At 48.8% G+C, this 21061-nt stretch overlaps 1 protein-coding gene across 3 annotated transcripts in view; it reads left to right on the forward strand.

Annotated features, from left to right (window-relative positions):
- LOC137539229 (natural cytotoxicity triggering receptor 3 ligand 1-like) overlaps positions 1-21061 on the forward strand; it is a 162992-nt gene that overhangs the window by 45860 nt on the left and 96071 nt on the right. The window contains exon 1 of one of the 3 annotated variants that reach the window (XM_068261766.1): positions 14422-14504. The exons of the other annotated variants lie outside the window; for them this stretch is intronic. Coding sequence (XP_068117867.1) covers positions 14450-14504 — 55 coding nt within the window. The 5' untranslated portion in view covers positions 14422-14449. Of the gene's footprint in view, positions 1-14421; positions 14505-21061 lie in introns of those variants that run through there. 3 annotated transcript variants of the gene reach the window in all.

Raw genomic sequence — 21061 nt, forward strand, 5'->3', positions numbered from 1 at the left:
GATCCGCCATCTCCGCCGCCAGCCCCGGTCTAGTGCGGCACGAAATCCAACTGCGGCTGCGCTGCAGTGGCCGCGCACCCGCTCGCTTCATCGGAAGCTTACTGCGCAGGCGCAGTACAAGAAAACTTTGTATTGTGCCTGCGCAGTAAGCTTCAGATGACGCGAGAGGGAGCGTGGCAGCACACATTATTTGTCTGTGTAATACACGAATAACAGCCCGGTGCCGGCGGATCGGAGAAGGACGGTGTGGGACTTTACCGCTGCAGAGGGCTGATAGAAGCCCCAGCTAAGTGTCAGTTTTTATCAGTAGGAAACCCCCACAGAACCTCTTTAAATATTCCCTTTGAAAATCAAAAGGTGAATTTTTATTGGCTGTTGTAGGCTCCACCTACCTTCCAAAATCTCATTCACCCAGTGACCAACTGTGCAAAGTTTGAGAACCATTAACTGTGTAAGAATGGCTACAGTTTATATGTTCCCAGTAAAATTTGTTTTTGGTTCCGCCCACTTTTTGTAACCTTGACACACAGTAACTCAATGACCAAGTTTGTGAGCTTTTAGGTTCCTGGCATTAAAAATGTGTGAATGAAAGCAGTTTATCCAAAAAGGAAATCTGATTGACTGTTTGTGGCCTCGCCGCTTTAGTGAATTTGGACCCCAGTCACCCAAAGACCGACTGTAGCAAGTTTGAAGCCTCTGCCATTAACAGTGTAAGAATGGCAGCAGTTTAAATATTCCCCTTAAAAATCAATAGGTGAATTTTGATTGGCTGCTGTAGGCTCCACCCACTTTCCTGAATCTTAATCTCATTCGCCCAGTGACCAAGTTTGAAAACCCTGCGATTAACAGTGTAAGAATGGCTGCAGTTTACATTTTCCCATTTAAAATGAATGGCTGAAATTTGATTGGCTGTTTTATGCTCCGCCCACTTTTCCTGGCTTGATTACTGTGAGAATGGCAGCCTTTTCCATTTTTTCCATTGACATGAATGGGTGAAATCTGATTAGCTGTTTGTAGCTCCGCCCAGGTGTGCAAGGGGGACGCGAGACCCCCAGAACATATCATCCCAGATAGGCATCTGTATACCAAGTTTTGTTCAAATCGGTCAAGCCGTTTTTGAGTGATCGCGGCACATACCTACACACACACACATACACACACAAACATATATCCGATTTTATATATATATATATATATATATATATATATATATATATATATACAGTATATATATATATATATATATATATATATATATATACTGCCACAAACATGCATCAATTTTATTGGAATTCCACGTGAAAGACCAAAATCATACATCATTCCAAACATTTTTTACAAATAAATAACTGCAAAGTGGGGTGTGGTAATTATTCGGCCCCCTGAGTCAATACTTTGTAGAACCACCTTTTGCTGCAATTACAGCTGCCAGTTTTTTAGGGTATGTCTCTACGAGCTTTACACATCTAGAGACTGAAATCCTTGCCCATTCTTCTATGCAAAACAGCTCCAGCTCAGTCAGATTAGATGGACAGCGTTTGTGAACAGCAGTTTTCAGATCTTGCCACAGATTCTTGATTGAATTTAGATCTGGACTTTAACTTGGCCATTCTAACACATAGATATGTTTTGTTTTAAACCATTCCATTGTTGCCCTGGCTTTATGTTTAGGGTCATTGTCCTGCTGGAAGGTGAACCTCCGCCCCAGTCTCAAGTCTTTTGCAGTCTCCAAGAGGTTTTCTTCCATGTTTGCCCTGTATTTGGCTCCATCCATCTTCCCATCAACTCTGACCAGCTTCCATGTCCCTGCTGAAGAGATGCACCCCCCGAGCATGATGCTGCCACCACCATATTTGACAGTGGGGATGGTGTGTTCAGAGTGATGTGCAGTGTTAGTTTTCTGCCACACATAGCATTTTGCATTTTGGCCAAAAAGTTCCATTTTGGTCTCATCTGACTAGAGCACCTTCTTCCATATGGTTGCTGTGTCCCCCACATGGCTTGTGGCAAACTGCAAACGGGACTTCTTATGCTTTCTGTTAACAATGCCTTTCTTCTTGCCACTCTTCCATAAAGGCCAACTTTGTACAGTGCATGACTAACAGTTGTCCTATGGACAGAGTCTGCCACCTGAGCTGTAGATCTCTGCAGCTCGTCCAGAGTCACCATGGGCCTCTTGACTGCATTTTTGATCAGCGCTGTCCTTGTTCGGCCTGTGAGTTTAGGTGGATGGCCTTGTCTTGGTAGGTTTACAGTTGTGCCATACTCCTTCCATTTCTGAATAATCACTTGAACAGTGCTCCGTGGGATGTTCAAGGCTTTGGAAATCTTTTTGTAGCCTAAGCCTGCTTTAAATGTTTCAATAACTTGATCCCTGACCTGTCTTGTGTGTTCTTTGGACTTCACGGTGTTGTTGCTCCCAATATTCTCTTAGACAACCTCTGAGGCCCTCACAGAGCAGCTGTATTTGTACTGACATTAGATTACACACAGGTGCACTCCATTTAGTCATTAGCACTCATCAGGCAATGTCTATAGGCAACTGACTGCACTCAGATCAAAGGGGGCCGAATAATTATGCACACACCACTTTGCAGTTATTTATTTGTAAAATATGTTTGGAATCATGTATGATTTTCGTTCCACTTCTCATGTGTACACCACTTTGTGTTGGTCTTTCATGTGGAATTCCAATAAAATTGATTCATGTTTGTGGCAGTAATATGACAAAATGTGGAAAACTACACACACACACACACACACACACACACACACACACACACACACACACACACACACACACACACACACACACACACACACACACACACACACACACACAGGGGCTGCAGCACATGCAATATGACAAAATGTGGAAAACTACACACACACACACACACACACACACACACACACACACACACACACACACACACACACACACACACACACACACACACACACACACACACACACACACACACACAGGGGCTGCAGCACACGACAGGAAAACAGTGACATGGGCTCTTGGTTACACTTTGACGCGTTTAAGCTCACCAACTGCGCCAAAGTGTCCCGATCTGGTGAGTCCTACTCTAACCAGGCAAAAATGCTAGTATTTATCAGCGTTCTAGTGGGAACCATGCCAAAAGCCCAAGGTTCAACTAAATGGGAGAAATGAAATTAAAAACACCTCACCTTCTACTAGCTACTAACTGAACTATGAGCTCAGGCAGTGTCAGCCTTTTCACTCACTCGTGTGACTGCAGTAATTGGAGAAGGGAGAGAACCTGCTGCTGACATAGGGAAAGCTTAGTCAGACTCTTGTGTTAGGCTTGTTAGCTTGCTCCTTGCTGATACTTATTGCTAAAAAGCATTCCTCATCCTCAACAGCTCTTTTGAGATGTTTTTAATGTTGTTCTTGTGATCTATTTTTTTTTTTGTGTGTGTGTCCCACAGACACTTGTGTTGCATATACAGCCCTGTCAGTCAGTCGCAGCTGCTGGACCTTGGCCCCTTGGTAATTCCTACTGTACCACTGCCAGGCCCAGCACATTCAGTGACTACCTGTGTATGTGACAGCTGCACATTTGTTATACCAATCCCTGCATACCTGTTCAGTAGTGCACCTACCTACATGACCGCAAGCAGTGTTATATTATATACCAGTCACTCGCTGCACCTGTTCATGGTACCTGTGTTTGTGACAGCTGCACATTTGTAATACCAATCACTGCATACCTACCTGTTTAGTGCACCTACCTACGTGAGCGCACGCAGTGTTTTTAACACCAGTCACTGCACCTGTTCACGGTACCTGTGTGTGTGTGTGTGACAGCTGCACATTGTATTGATACCAGTCACTGCATACCTGTTCACGGTACCTGTGCAGGGGTGCTCGGATACCCCTTTTCAAAATCTGAATTGATCCGGATCCTTATACCCAGATATCCGGATCCGTACTTTTAGGTATCCGAATAGAATCGGATATCTGACCCCAGTATCCAGGATATTCGGGTGGATTCGGATATCTGGATAGGGAAAGTGGAAGTGGCCTTTAAATTGCTTTTAAAACATTTTTAAGGGTAAATGATGCATGTAGCATCATGTTTTTTTAAAGGGAAACACAAATTGATGATGTGGGGACTTAAAATTCACCCCCCCCGAAAAAAATGGCTGTCAATTAACATCAGGACTAGGTTCCAGACAGCGGTCGTGCAGCCCACATTGTGTCCAAAGTCCAACCGCACATCTGGGACATGACTGTTTTCAGCCCAGACACCTCCAAAAGATTACACAGCACTTGGCACATAGCACTTTGCACGTAGCACTTGGCACTTTGCACGTAGCACTTGGCACTTTGCACTTGGCACGTAGCACATGGCACATGGCACGTAGCACTTGGCATGTAGCACTTGGCATGTAGCACTTGGCACGTAGCACGTTGCACGTAGCACTTGGCACATAGCACTTGGCACGTAGCGTTTGGCACGTAGCACTTGGCACGTAGCACTTTGCACGTGGCACATGGCACTTTGCACTTGGCACTTTGCACTTGGCACGTAGCACTTGGCACGTAGCACTTGGCACATGGCACTTTGCACTTGGCACGTAGCACTTGGCACGTAGCACTTGGCACGTAGCACTTGGCACGTAGCACTTGGCACGTAGCATTTGGCATTTTGCACGTTGCATTTTGCACTTGGCACTTGGCGGGTAGCACTTTGCACGTGGCACATGGCTCTTTGCACTTGGCATGTAGCACATTGCACGTAGCACTTGGCACTTTGCACTTGGCACGTAGCATTTTGCACATGGCACGTAGCACTTGGCACTTTGCACTTGGCACGTAGCACTTGGCACTTAGCACTTGGCACGTAGCACTTGGCATTTTGCACATAGCACTTGGCACGTAGCACTTGGCACGTAGCACTTGGCATGTAGCACTTGGCACGTAGCACATGGCACGTAGCACTTGGCACGTAGCACTTGGCATTTTGCACGTTGCATTTTGCACTTGGCACTTGGCGCGTAGCACTTTGCACGTGGCACATGGCTCTTTGCACTTGGCATGTAGCACATTGCACGTAGCACTTGGCACTTTGCACTTGGCACGTAGCATTTTGCACATGGCACTTTGCACTTGGCACTTTGCACTTGGCACGTAGCACTTGGCACTTAACACTTGGCACGTAGCACTTGGCATTTTGCACTTGGCACGTAGCACTTGGCACGTAGCACTTTGCACGTGGCACTTTGCACGTGGCACTTTGCACGTGGCACTTTGCACGTGGCACTTGGCACTTTGCACGTGGCACTTGGCACTTTGCACGTGGCACTTGGCACTTGGCACTTGGCACATAGCGCTTTGCACTTGGCACATAGCGCTTTGCACTTGGCACATTGCACTTGGCACTGTGAAGGTGGCACTTTGCACTGTGAAGGTGGCACTTTGCACTGTGAATGTGGCACTTTGCACCTTGCACGTGGCACTTTGCAAGTTGCACTTTGCACATGGCACTTTGCACGTGGCACTTTGCACGTGGCACTTTGCACTTGGCGCTTTGCACGTGGCACTTTGCACGTGGCACGTAGCACTTGGCACGTAGCACTTGGCACGTAGCACTTTGCACTTGGCACGTAGCACTTTGCACGTAACGCTTTGCACTTGGCGCTTGGCACTTTGCACTTGGCACGTATCACTTTGCACGTAACGCTTTGCACTTGGCACTTTGCGCTTGGCACTTGGCATGTTGCACTTTGCACTGTGAACATGGCACTTTGCACTGTGAAGGTGGCACTTTGCACTGTGAAGGTGGCACTTTGCACGTGACACTTTGCACGTGGCACTTTGCACTTTGCATGTGGCACTTGGGATGTTGCACTTGGCACGTTGCATGTGGCACTTTGCTTGGCACACGGCACTTGGCAAGTAGCACTTTGCACGTAGCACTTTGCACTTGGCGCTTGGCACTGTGCACTTGGCACGTATCGCTTTGCACGTAACGCTTTGCACTTGGCACTTTGCGCTTGGCACTTGGCATGTTGCACTTTGCACTGTGTAGGTGGCACTTTGCACTGTGAATTTGGCACTTTGCACTGTGAAGGTGGCACTTTGCACTGTGAACGTGGCACTTTGCACGTGACACTTTGCACGTGGCACTTTGCACGTGGCACTTTGCACTTTGCATGTGGCACTTGGGATGTTGCACTTGGCACGTTGCATGTGGCACTTTGCTTGGCACGTGGCACTTGGCACGTAGCACTTTGCACGTAGCACTTTGCACGTGGCACTTTGCACTTTGCATGTGGCACTTGGGATGTTGCACTTGGCACGTTGCATGTGGCACTTTGCTTGGCACGTGGCACTTGGCACGTAGCACTTTGCACGTAGCACTTTGCACGTAGCACTTTGCACGTAGCACTTTGCACTTGGCACTTTGCACTTGGCACGTGGCACTTTGCACTTGGCACATGGCACTTTGCATGTGGCACTTTGCACGTGGCACTTTGCACTTGGGGCTTTGCATGTGGCACTTTGCACGTGGCACTTTGCACTTGGCACTTTGCATGTGGCACTTTGCACGTGGCACTTTGCACTTGGCACGTGGCACTTTGCACGTGGCACTTTGCACTTGGCACGTGTGACGTGGCATGTGCAAAGTGTCACGTGCAAAGTGCCACATGCCAAGTGCAAAGTGCCACGTGCAAAGTGCCACTTGCACAGTGCCAAGTGCCGAGTGACAGTCAGACAGCAGAGGAGAAGGCACTAATGCACACTAACTGTCACACTTGCACTGCTCACCGCACAGCAGTTCAGTAGTAAGCTAACACAGTAGTACTACTACTCTAACAACTACTAGTACTGACTGCAGTACTACAGTACTAACTACACAATAACAAAGTAATCCTATTCCCTAACCTATACTGTAGCTAAGGCTAGCTGGCCAGCAGGCAGCAGCTAGCCTGGTCTGTGCGTAGCACACACACAGACACATAGCAGCTGCAGCAGCCCTGCAGCACACACTCTGACTGTCACTCACTGAATGAAATCAAGCTAGCTGGCTGCTACCTAATTAACAATACAACAATAGTGTAGTGATAGTGAAGGGGTTAATCACTGAACAGCTTTAGGTTTATCACTGTATGCAGCACTTTCTAGGCCAGCAGCACTGGAGCATGTCTCTCAATGAACATTCACAAGCAAGGACGAGATTTCTCATCATGGCACCCCTCCTTATTATACAGGGGGGCCTGGCCAGGGTTCCTTTCTGTGATTGGGTGCCAGGGTTTAGGCTGGGAGCCCTCTGATTGGCTCAGTGAGGTCAGGTGGGTCTGGCCATGGTGCCCTTCTGTAATTGGTTGCTAGGGCTTCTGCTGGGAGCCCTCTGATTGACTCAGTGATGTCATCTCCTTAGTTACAGTATTCAGATCCGGATATCTGCCGAATATCCGCAGATATCAGGGTATGCAACCAAATATCCGCAGATAGCTATCCGGATTTGCACAGAAATCCGGAATCCGAATTCGAATTGGATAGCTGAAAAAAGGTCGGATATCCAGGTTACCCAGATATCCGGAATCCGGATGAGCACCACTGTACCTGTGTATGTGACAGCTGCACATTTGTAATACTAGTCATTGCATAATTGTTCACAGTACCTGTGTGACCACACGCTAATTACACTCCCTGATTGATGTATACACATGCAAGATGTTTTAAAGCACTTTAGGCCTCCAATTTAGCATGCGATGTGATTTCTGCCCTTACAACGCTGCTGTGCATCAAATCCAGATATTTCCCCGGGACTTTTGGCGTGTATCCCACTCCGCCATGCAAAAACTCAGATGTTAGACCCCTTGAAACATCTTTTCCATCACTTTTGTGGCCAGCATACATTTTTCTGCTTTTCAAAGTTCGCATCCCCATTAAAGTGTATTGCGGTTCGCAAGAGTTCACGTGAAACCTTTTGCGGAAGTTCGCATTCGAGGTTCGCGTACCAAAAATCGGAGGTTCGAGCCATCTCTAGTGGTCTCCTTGGTGCCAATTGACCACCAGAGAGGACAGGCAGCTCTGTAAGTACAGTAAAGGCGCACACACATTTGCACCACATTTGGGCAAATTTGACCTCCTGATCGCCCTCAGACCCTCCTCAGATCACCCCCTTGTCATTGTTTACACCTGATCTCCCCTCCTAATCACCCCAATCACCCACTGAGTGATCACCCCCTTTCCCTGTCACCCACTGATCAGGCCCTAATCGGCCCCCTGTGGGCTCCTGATCACCCCCGCCCCCTTCCTCACATCCCACTCAGATCGCCCTCTGATCACCCCCTTGCTGTTGTTTACCTCTGATCTACCCTCTGGCCTGTAAACAGCCTTTTATCACCCTCTGATTGCTTCTTGTCAGCCCCCTATCACTATCACCCACTGATCAGGCCTTAATCAGCCCCTCCTGATCACCCCCCCCCCCCCTCAGATCCCTCTCTGATCACCCCCTGTCATTGTACAGCTGATCTACCCTCTGTAAAGTCTGGAAATAGCCTTTTATCACCCCTGATCGCCTCCTGTCAGCCCCCTGTCACTGCCACCCACTGATCAGGCCCTAATTAGAACCCCTGCAGGCTCCTGATACCCCCTGTTCCTTCCTCCCAAATCACCCCCCTCTCTTCACCCCCCTGTCACTATCCTAGTGATCTAATAGAGTGATCAGTGATAACTGTCACAGTTTTAGTATCACTAGTGTTAACAGTTAGGCCAATTAGTTAGCTAGGCCCCTTTGTTAGGAACATGGCCGTTTCTACCGCCGTGCGGCACGTGCGGGCGCCCTGAGCGCTGCTGGGAGGGGGGCGCTGTGATGGAGGGGGAGCTGCAGCCGCGAGGAGGGCAGCCCGACCTCTCCCTCCCTTCCTCTCCCCGGGCCTCCCTCCGTGCGATCCCCCCTCGGAGTGCAGAGTAATGCAGCAGGGAAGCGCTATGCAAAACTACTCACCTCGCTGGCTCCCAGCGCTGCTTTCTCACCGCCAGTCTCCTCTCTGCCTACACGCTGATACACACACATGCTGCTTCCTGTTTAGCAGCGTGTGTGTGTGTGTATCAGCGTGTAGGCAGAGAGGAGACTGGCGGCGAGAGAGCAGCACTTGGAACCAGAGTGGTGAGTAGTTTTGCATAGCGCTTCCCTGCTGCATTACTCTGCAGTCCGAGGGGAGATCGCATGGAGGGCGACCCGGGGAGAGGAAGGGACGGAGAGGTCGGGCTGCCCTCCCCGCGGCTGCAGCTCCCAACTCCATCATGGGGGGCACCTACCTAAACCAATACTGGGGCAGCTACCTATCTAACCTATCCTGGGGGGCACCTACCTAATCTAACCTATACTGGGGGGCACCTACCTAATCTAACCTATACTGGGGGCACCTACCTATCTAACCTATCCTGGGGGGGAACCTACCTAATCTAACTTATACTGGGGGCACCTACCTATCTAACCTAAACTGGGTGGCAGCTACCTATATAACCTATACTGGGGGCACCTACCTAATCTAACCTACCTAATCTAACCTATACTGGGGGCACCTACCTAATATAACCTATACTGGGGGCATCTACCTATCTAACCTATACTGGGGGGCAGCTACCTATCTAACCTATACTGGGGGCAGCTACCTATCTAACCTATACTGGGGGCACCTACCTAACCTATACTGGGGGGCAGCTACCTATCTAACCTGGGGGGCAGCTACCTAATCTAACCTATACTGAGGGGGCAGCTACCTAATATAACCTATACTGGGGGCACCTACCTATCTAACCTATACTGTGGGGCACCTACCTATCTAACCTATACTGGGGGGCAGCTACCTATCTAACCTATACTGGGGGGCACCTACCTAACCTATACTGGGGGGCAGCTACCTATCTAACCTATAGTGGGAGCATTAACTTATCTAACCTGTATTGGGGCACCTACCTACCTAGCTAGTCTATACAAGTGACAACTATACTGGCTACCTATATTGGAGGCACCTACCTAACTAACCTATACTGGGGGCATCTACCTATCTAACCTATGCTGGGGGCAACTATTTTGGCTACCTATATTAGAGGCACCCACCTAGCTAACCTGTACTGGGGCACCTACCTATCTAACTTATACCGGGGACGCCTGTCTATCTAACCTATACTGTGGGCAACTATACTGGCTACCTATACTGGAGGCACCTACCTGGCTCACCTATGCCTGGCTACCTATACTGGGGGGACCTGTAGCTGGCTACCTATACTGGGGTACCTATTCTGGGGGAATCTATACTGAGTGCAACTAAACCTGGCTAACCTACACTGCGGGCACCCATACCTTGCTTCGGGGGGGGGGGGGGGGGGGGAGGGGCAATTTTTACACCCTCGCCCTGGGTGCATTTTAGCCTAGAAACTGCACTGGTTAGGAAGTTAGTGTCAGTTAGCACCCGGCCCACTACATTGCAGTCACTAATTAGCCACCGATTAGCATCATCACTGTCACTAATCAGCACTGGTACTATAAAGTATCTGTAAGTGATCAGTACTGATTGCAGTCAGTATCAGTACATTAGGGTCACCTTAGTGTATACTCCACTAAAAACGCAGTGTTTGCCCAATCAGGCCAGATCGTTCACCAACACTTGCATTTAGCCCGCCCCACCGCAGTGAGGGCTTGTTCACACTAGGGGTGTTTTCGGTCTTTTTTCAAGCGCAGGCAATTTTTTTAAATCGCCTACAAAACGCTTGTGCAAGGAATCTCTATGAGAAGGTTCATATCAGCGCGGTTCGTGCGCTGTGCGTTCAGCAAAGCAGTGCCTGTACCATTTTTGGGGTGAAGAGAGCTAAATGCTCACAAAACCGCTTTATGCAGCGATTGCATTTTGTATTTATTTTTTTCCAGGTCAAAGAGCTCACTTTCTGACTTGTGTCAGGGAGTGAATCTCAAAACCGCTCTGGCAAAGCGCTTAGAAAAGCGCTTTTTCAAAAAACGCAGCACGCAGTGGAGAACCAGGAGTGTGGGGGGGGGGGGGGGGGGGAACAGCGCACAAAACCACAAAATTTTTGTTTTTAGGTGATAATGAGGCCTGACAGATTTTTTTTTTCTGATCACTGCAAAAACACAATACAATAGCTGCGGCGCTATAAAGATCAGTTTTTCTTTTTTTTAAATCAAAATTGAGCGGTCACATCACTCCTTTTTGCTGGGTAGGTGTGCTCTTTTTCCTGGGTAGTCTCAGAGGAATTACCTCTGAGACTACCCAGGTCAGTCCAACATGGCAAGAAAGGGGTATTCCGCTGAAGAGGCCTACAGGATTTTTACCCAGTCAGATGAGAGCGAATGGGACGCCTCATCCGATGAATCATCCGGGTCAGAATACAAACCTGTAGATAGCAGTGGCTCTCTGACTGATAGCTCAGATGACGAGATTGGGGTCCCTGCTAGGGCCAGGCGTACCCCACCCCATGTCATTGGAGGGAAGGTGGCGCAGGATCTGCCTCAAGGGTGGCAGAAGGGTGCTATCTCAGATTTTCGTAGACACTGCGCTCTCAATAAGGTCCACCAACACTCCAATCCTCTGTGCCTTTATACTCCAGGTACGTACATATACAAAAACAAGCAAAACATAGCGTGATTCTGTAAATACTGTATAATTCCACCACGTGAAATGAAAACTCTCGTGTGGTCGCACCACACTCAGATATCAAAGCTCCTCACCCTCTATATTGGCTGCCAACCCACAGACAGCATATGCATTTAATAACCAGTGACTATTCAATGCTTCCTTCACCACTTCAAAACAATGTGCTGCATCAATGACACCAGGATCTTCAGCCTCTCACCTTCTATGTATGCTGCCAGATTATAGGACAGCTACAGCGCATAGTATGTTCCAGGCTCAGTATATCTTCTTACCCGTCTACATATCCATACTGTTAATTTTCCATCAAGCATCAAGGGGAGGGCTGCCTTGTGTAACGAATACCCACTTGCGGTGAAATGGAGGGACAAGAGGGACGTTTACCTTCTATCCACCGTTCACGCAGATACGACTGTCCAAATTGAATGGGTAACTGGAGTCGTTGAAAAACCCCTCACTGTCCACAGCTATAACATTAACACGGGAGGGGTGGACTTCAACGACCATGTTGACCAGATGTTGGTTCACTATTTAATTTCATGCAGAACCAGATGCTGATATAAGAAGGTGTCTCTATATTTGATTCAATTAACTCTTTACAATAGTTTTGTTCTCTACAGTAAGGCTGAGAGAACAGGAAAGTAGTTCGCCGGTTACATGAAAGATACTATGCTTATGTCTTTCCGAGTACCCCATCTCACCGTTCCCCAAGAAAATGTTGTCGTGTCTGCAGTAGGGCTGGAGTGAGGTGTGACACCACTGTTTACTGTCCCAGCTGTCCTGACTAGTGTTGTCTGGATCATGAACGATTCGGATCTTTAATTCGGATCTTTTTTGTGAGTCGAATCAGGATCATCACAATGAACGATTCGGTTCACAGTGGACGAAACAGGAACTGCAGCTTCTGCCTGAGTGCCTGTGTTCAGTGTGCAAGTGAAGCCCTCCCCCACCTCCTGTACAGTGTTTGTCAGCACAGTGGGAGGCATGGGGGAGATAATACAGAGACTGGCTGGAAATGTGCTATCTCCGCCTCCCGAATAGAGCAAGACTTGCGAGGCGGGAGTGTGTGAATGTAGAAAGCTAAAGGTGACCATCCTCTCTGCACCAGGGCAGGAACTGTGGGGGGCGAAGCCAGAGTAATGGCCCATGATTGTAGAAAAAGAAAGCCCATATATACAGCACCACTCAAAATAGATTCAAAATATAACAATTTATTTCATATATTTATAATTGACATAATAGGAGGTTCAAATATGCATAAAAACACTTAAAAAGACCACATAGTCCTAAAACACCAGTTGCAATAATCCATATACTCTATACATATGCTGATATGTGTGCACACATGCAAAAAAATTTTTTTTTTTTTTTAACCACTTCGCCATATCTGGACGCATATATCCGTCCAGATAGGCAGTGGTGCTGCAGCCGTGTGGTGGGCGCGCGCATGCGCTCGCTCCCGCTGCCCCCCCCCCGATCAGTGAATGGGAATGTAATTCCCATTCACCGATCTAAGTCCCCGGCAGAAATACCGACGCTTTCTCATCAGAGAGCGTGGTATTTCTGCCCCCAGGAAACTTCTCTTCTTTTTAGTTCCTAGATGCGACATCGTTCGCATCTAGGAATTTTTTGAATGTGGCCATCTTGTGGCGTGTCCCCCCACAGTCGTTCGTCGCAAGGAAACAAGCAGGCTTCCCTGCCGCGACGAACGACTCTGGGGGTACCGCATGTCCCCGCAGGCTGGCAGCATTGTATACAAGCGAGAGGGCAAAGGGGGAGAAGAAGAACAACAGACGAAGGCGGCGGCTTCATGTGTTACATTGCCGCCGCCTTCATTTTAATTCCGGCCACTTCAAATACAATGTATATTCGTTGCCATTAACACACTGTATCGTTACGTTGTGTATCAACAATGTAATTAGCGCCACCTGCGGCACTTCCATTCACACAGTACTACGTTCAGTAACTATGAATGGAATTAGATACAACAGCGCATCGAAATTCGCTACAACAGCGACACCTGCCGGATGCGCCCGGCTAACGGATAAGTACCCAAGAGGCTTTTGTAAGCAACTGAGGATCGTGAAATTGATTGGATATAGTTCAGAGCGCAGTCTCCACCTTCATATAGAGGTGGGCTACATCTGGTGAGCAGTGTGGCATGTAATGCGTTGAAGTGGCACGTTCACTGGGTGATAATACAGAGGCACGGGGTTTGGAGTGCTTGAATTGTTCTGTTATCCGAACTGTATTGTCCTATGTGGAGATCCTTTTTTTCACAGAAGCAAGTGGAGTTGGCTATAATGTTCTGCTTAAGATCCACCTGAGAATTGAGGTGGTCATAATCTGGTGAGCATTTAGTGAGAGGGGACGAAGGATACAGATTTGATTAACACCTGGGGAGCACAAGACACGGGTGACGTCTAGGAGTGGAAACAGTGCATCATAAAGACTGAACAATATTGCCCTATGTGGAGTTTGTTTTCTGTTACAGGATTGGAGAGCGCAGCAGTGCACTTCAACTTTATTATCCAGCAATTGGACTTTCTGCAGCGATCCCATTGACTGTTGATTGTATAAAGTGGTAATCATTGCATGAACTTTGGCGCAGTGCTTTATAATCTGAGACTTTATGAATGCACATTTTGCTAAATGGTCGGGAAAGTCAGCTGATTTGAGCGGTAAAGTTTTTTTTATGAATAGAGGCCATTGTCAGGAAGCTGAAAGTGAAACTAAAAATACAATTCCCAGAGAGCTGCAGATGAGGAAGGGCGTCGGCTCATTTTCTACCATGATGAGATACTTCAGTGTCCTCTCTCTGTTGCTTATAGCGCTTGTTAGAGCTGGTAAGTGCCCTGATTAATATAGGTGAATGCAGAATACAATATGTGACTGTGTCTGACGTAGATATCATGTCTGCTTTAGCTTATGTGCTATAAGCTGATTGCTTGACAGCTAAAACAGAGAAAAAAAATGTTTTCTGTACCATTTTAGTAAAAAAAAACAAAAAACAAAAAAAACTATTCATGTCTTCGTTATGAAACTTCCAGTCTTAAGAGATCTCAGGGTGCATTCAGTAAATGGTAAAATTAAATTGTTGTGAACAGGGAGCGCACAGCAATTTTATTGTCTAAAGAGATTTAGAGATCAACAAAATAAAAGTTTTATACATACCTGGGACTTCCTCCAGCTCCATCCGCATGGATCGCTCCCACGCCGCCGTCCACCGCCTTCTCTATCGCCGGTACCGGGTCTCGTAACTTTAGACAATCAGGGCCAGTCAACGCAAGCGCAGTACGCTCCCTCCGCACTTCGCAGGCGCATGCATAAGGCAGGAGCCAGAGAGACGGAGGGAATCCCTGTGCATGCGTACAACTGGTCGCATCTTGCCGAAGTTACGAGACCCGACGATACTGGCGATAGAGAAGGCGGAGGATGGTGGCGTTGGAGCGATCCATGCGGATGGGGCTGGAAGAAACCCCAGGTATGTATAAATCTATTAGAATTCATCTCTGAGTCTCTTTAAGGGCCCGTTTCCACTTGTGCGGTGCGAATCGCGGCGGTAAAAATTTGCATGCGGATCCGAATTTCGCATGTGGTTATATGCAAATTTTCATGCGAATTTGCATATGATTTCGCATGGATGACGATGTATGCAAATTTAACCATGGCAGTGCCAGTGTGCTTTTCAATTGATTCCATGGGAAATCGTATGCGAATTCGCATGAAAATTCGCATGCCAATACCGCATACAAATTCCCTATTAAATACATTGTATGCAATTCGCATAGCGATATGCGAATTCTGATGGCTCTGCCGTGCAGATTTTTTCTGCACAGAAAAACGCAAAGAAATCCTGACAAGTGGAAACAGTCCCATCCACTTGTATTGGCTATGCAAATTCGCATGCGGCAAACTCAGTGTACCTGAGAAGATGATAAAAATTAAAATGATACATACCTGGGGCTTCCTCTAGCCCCCTTCAGGCTCATTGGTCCCGCACCATCCTCCTCCACCACCTGGATATTCTGCTAGGCGGGCCAGCTATTCCATCAGGCATAGAACACTTCCAGCGACGAAGCCCGGGTGCTCCCGAAGATGGGCGGCTCTGTAATGTGCCCGCGCAATGGCGTAGGGCCTGCGGTCGCACCGGTCGCCGTGGCGACCGGGCCCGGCTCCTGAAGAGGCGGGGGAGGGGCCCGGGGGCCCATGTCTGTTTGGACTAGTGCCGACCGTGCGTGCTATTGGGAGGGGGGAGCCGCAGCGAGGGCAGCCCAACCTCTCCCTCCCTTCCTCTCCCTGCCCCCCCCCCCCCCCCCCTCAGATGCAGAGAGAGCGGCGCAGGGAAGCGCTGTAGGCAGAACTCACCTCCGTCCCTGCGTTCCAAGCGCCGCTGATCTCCTCCCGCTGTATAGATGCTGATACACACTGCTTCCGGCTAAACAGGAAGCAGTGGGTAACAACATCTATACAGCGGGACGGAGGTGAGTTCTGCCTACAGCGCTTCCGTGCGCCGCTCACTCTGCATCTGAGGGGGGGGGGGGGGCCCGGGGAGAGGAAGGGAGGGAGAGGTCGGGCTGCCCTCCCCGCGGCTGCGGCTCCCCCCTCCATATACAGAACCTACCTACCTACCCTATCCTATCCTTGGGGGCAGCTACCTACCTATCCTATCCTGGGGGGGAGCTACCTACCTATCCTATCCTGGGGGGCAGCTACCTACCTAACCTATCCTGGGGGGGCAACTACCTAATCTATCCTGGGGGGGGCAGCTACCTAATCTATCCTGGGGGGGGGGCAGCTACCTAATCTATCCTGGGGGGGGGGCAGCTACCTAACCTATCCTGGGGGGGCAGCTACCTAATCTATCCTGGGGCGGGCAGCTACCTACCTAACCTATCCTGGGGGGAGCAGCTACCTACCTAACCTATCCTGGGGGGGGCAGCTACCTAACCTATCCTGGGGGGCAGCTACCTACCTAACCTATCCTGGGGGGCAGCTACCTACCTCACCTATCCTGGGGGGGGGGGCAGCTACCTACCTAACCTATACTGGGGGGGGGGGCACCTACCTACCTAACCTATCCTGGGAGGGGGGCAGCTACCTAATCTAACCTATCCTGGGGGGGCAGCTACCTACCTAACCTATCCTGGGGGGCAGCTACCTACCTAACCTATCCTGGGGGGGGGGGGGGGGCAGCTACCTAACCTATCCTGGGGGGGCAGCTACCTAATCTATCTTGGGGGGGGCAGCTACCTAACCTATCCTGGGGGGGGCAGCTACCTAATCTATCTTGGGGGGGGCAGCTACCTAACCTATCCTGGGGGGGGGCAGCTACCTACCTAACCTATCCTGGGGGGGCAGCTACCTCCCTAACCTATCCGGGGGGGCAGCTACCTAATCTAACCTATCCTGGGGGGCAGCTACCTAATTTAACCTATCCTGGGGGGCAGCTACCTAATCTAACCTATACTGGGTGGCACCTACCTAATCTAACCTATACTGGGTGGCACCTACCTAATCTAACCTATACTGGGGGGCACCTACCTAATCTAACCTATACTGGGGGGCAGCTACCTATCTAACATATACTGGGGGGCAGCTACCTCATCTAACCTTATTCTGGGGGGCAGCTACCTCATCTAACCTATACTGGGGGGCAGCTACCTCATCTAACCTATACTGGGGCCAGCTACCTAATCTAACCTATACTGGGGGGCACCTACCTATCTAACCTATACTGGGGGCACTTACTTATCTAACCTATATTTGGGGCACCTAGCTAGCCTATACAGGTGGCAACTATACTGGCTACCTATATTGGAGGCACCTACCTAACTAACATATACTGGGGGCACCTACCTATCTAACATATACCGGGGGCAACTATACTGGCTTACCTATGCCTGACTACCTATACTGGGGGGACCTATAGCTGGCTATAGGGATTCGGATATGTGTGTGCGTCGGGTGTTGCCGGGGGAGGGGGGGCTGTTTTGCCGGGGGGGGGGGCACATCCAGATTCCGCATCGGGGCCCAGAGGTTTGTAGCTACGCCACTGTGCCCGCGTGAGCGTGCTGTCTCGCGCATATCTTTTTTTTAGCTTCAGGATTGCTTTAAGTGTCACTTTAACAATGTTCCCATTACCTAGGTAACGTGGGTTGCACTAAGGGTTGCACTAATTGAGTTACACGGACTACCTTGTTGGTGAATTAAAATTACCTTGCAAACCCTATTGTCTAATTTTCTCAGTGTTGAAAGCTGGAGTGACACAGCTCCCAACTGTCCCTCTTTTGGAGCCCTGTCCCTCTGTGCACCTACTTTGTCCCTCTTCTAGGTCTTTGTCCTATGTAAATATATATACTGTATATCTCTACAACAAAATGTGTTTGATTCTAAACTGTATTCCCATCCTTGATATATTACTAATTTTAAAATGTTAATATGAAGGAAAATAAACCGGGATAGAAAGCACTAGTGTGGTTTGAATTAAAAAACAACGTATTTTTCTTATGAAATCTTTATGGTATACGTGACTAGGGTTGTGCCAGGGCATGATCAGGGGAGTGGCAGAGGTGTGGCTTGTGTTCCTCTTTCTCATCTCAAAAAGTTGGGGGGTATGTGTCAGGGTGCTTTCATACTATGCGCCTTACTGCACACTGCTTTGCTGCATGTAAATGCATTGCCCATAACATTGTATGGGCATTTTGACATCCCTGCGATGTAATGGACCATGATGTTATCAAAATTCACTTTCTACAGTCCTTTCTGGATAATGTGCGCATGAAAGTGAACCTAAAACCATTAAAAAAACAAAACAAAAATAAACTTACCTGAGGCTTCTACCGGGCTCCTGCAGCCGCCCTGTGCCCACGTAGTCACGGAACGATCCTCCGGTCACCTGCAGCAACTCATACTGCGCATGTGCAGGACACTCCCAGCGACGGGAGCATGATCGAGTACGCGCACGCCCAGGGCCGTGCAAGTGCCGCGGCCATCCACTTTTCTGAGTCGCCAAAAACAAAATTGTGTGGTTGCAGGGGACCGGAGGATCATTCTGTGACGGTGGCTGCAGGGGACCAGTAGAAGATCCAGGTTAGTTCAACTTTTTTTTAATGGCTTCTAGGTTTCCTTTAATGAGCGCTTGGGATGCTCGTTCAGATTCAGCGGAAATGCAATTTCCTCATTTCCGCCGACTTTAACATTGATTTTATCAAAAACTACGAGGTCTTTTTGATTTTTTTTCTCCTCTTGTTCCCACGCTTCTGTTTAACATACCCTGAAAATGTGGTGTTTCTAGCACCTACGGGCGCTTTGCTATTAACCACCGTTGACTGTAAAGTAAAATACGGAAAATCCGCATTACCCGATGTGTGGTCATTTTAAGCCAATCAGAAGACTCTGAATGAATAAGCCAATCAGAGAATGCGGAAATTTCCGCTTAAATCCCCATTCTCTGATTCATTTATACATTCTGAGTCTTCTGACTGACATAAAATTACTGCATATCGGTAATGCGGATTTTCCGCATTTTACATTACAGTCAATGGCAACCGACTTTAGAGCAATATTCCAGGAGCGTTTTGTAGATGTTCTCCCCAATTGGTGTCCTCCTGTGTCCCCCATCTGTCCCTAGTGTGTCCCCTTCTGTCCCCAGTGTGTGTCCCACTGTCCCCAGGTGCCCCCAGTATGTCCCTAGTGTGTGTCCTGCTGTCCCCAGTATGTCCCTAGTGTGTGTCCTGCTGTCCCCCGTATGTCCCAAGTGTGTGTCCTGCTGCCCCCAGTATGTCCCTAGTGTGTGTCCTGCTGTCCCCAGTATGTCCCCTGCTGTCCCCAGTATGTCCCTAGTGTGTGTCCTGCTGTCCCCAGGTGTTTCCTGTATGTCCCCAGTATGTCCCCTGCTGTCCCCAGTATGTCCCTAGTGTGTGTCCTGCTGTCCCCAGGTGTTTCAAATATGTCCCCAGTATGTGTCCTGCTACCATCAGTATGTCCCTAGTGTGTGTCCTGTCCCCTGCTGTCCCCAATATGTCCCCTTCTGTCCCCAGCATGTCCCCTGCTGTCCCCAGCATACCCCTGCTGTCCCCAGTATGTCCCTAGTGCGTGTCCTGCTGTCCCCAGGTGTTCCCTGTATGTCCCCAGTATGTGTCCTGCTACCTTCAGTATGTTCCTAGTATGTGTCCTGCTGTCCCTAGGTGTCCCTATGCCGCCCACAGTGTACCTTCCCATGTATGTCCGCAAACACCCTAGCCCAACCCCCCCCCCCATCACCGCTTGTGTGTACACTCTCCCTGTGTGGTCCGCAGCTGCCCGTTTGTGTCGCCACTTTCTCCTGGTGTAAATAGATGTGCCGTGCACATCTTACCTAAGCCAGTGCCTTCTGCGGGGATCAGAGACTTCTCTTCACACATGCGGCTCCACCTATTGAAGGCTTCTGCTGATGATGGTGCATAAGCAATTACTAGAGTTGAAGTGTGGAAGTGAAGAGAGGTCTCCGATCCCTGCAGAAGTTACTGGCTTAGGCAAAAAAGGGGGCGGCACAGCTATTTACACCGGGGGAAAGTGGCGACACAAGCGGGCAGCTGTGGACCACACAGGGAGAGCATAGACACAAGCGTCAGGGGGGAAGGGGGGGTTTGCGGACATACACGCAGTTTGTGGGCAGGGAGAGGACTACACGGGGAGCCATGGGCACACACGCGGGCAGAGCAGCACACAAGGGGCAGTGCAGGTAATCCCCGGCGGGTCAGCGATTTGTATCGTTCGTAAGTCAGGAATTCCTTGCCTTTGCTGTATAAGACACAGGGACTTTTTCTCCCCATTGTTTGTTCTCTTCAGCAGAGGGGACCCAGCCCTGGAACCCCTGAAAATCCACTTGTCGCCAGAGCTTGCAGGTGCAGTAGCGACTTTCCCCATGTATTGTAAGGAGGACAGAGGCGCCAAAAGAATAAAATGTATTAAAAGCTTTAAAATTCCTCGGGAGGCGGTGGTGGACTCATCTCTCCGAAGTAGACATAATACATAATACTGATCATTTCCATGCAAACAGCTTTATTTATATACTCCAATAAACCGTGCAATGCGTTTCAACAGAGGCGCTTATCGTGACCTTGAGACTGTACTGTGTGTACTCATATCTGTTATTGCCTGAAGAAGCGGGAATATACCTGCGAAATGCGTTGCATTGTTAATTGGAGTATAAAAATAATCTTGTTTGTATTCAAATTGACGGTATGATGTCTACTTCGGGGAGATGAGTCCACCACCGCCTCCCGAGGAATTTTAGTTTCAAAAGTTTTATTAATGAATATAATGAATATTAACAGCACTTGAATAGACCCTTAATCAAGGGCAATATTACATTATAAAATCATTTTTTAACTGACAAAGAAACAAGATTAACGAACAT

This window comes from Hyperolius riggenbachi, chromosome 11 (genome assembly GCF_040937935.1).
Source record: "Hyperolius riggenbachi isolate aHypRig1 chromosome 11, aHypRig1.pri, whole genome shotgun sequence".
Taxonomy (NCBI): Eukaryota; Metazoa; Chordata; class Amphibia; order Anura; family Hyperoliidae; genus Hyperolius; species Hyperolius riggenbachi.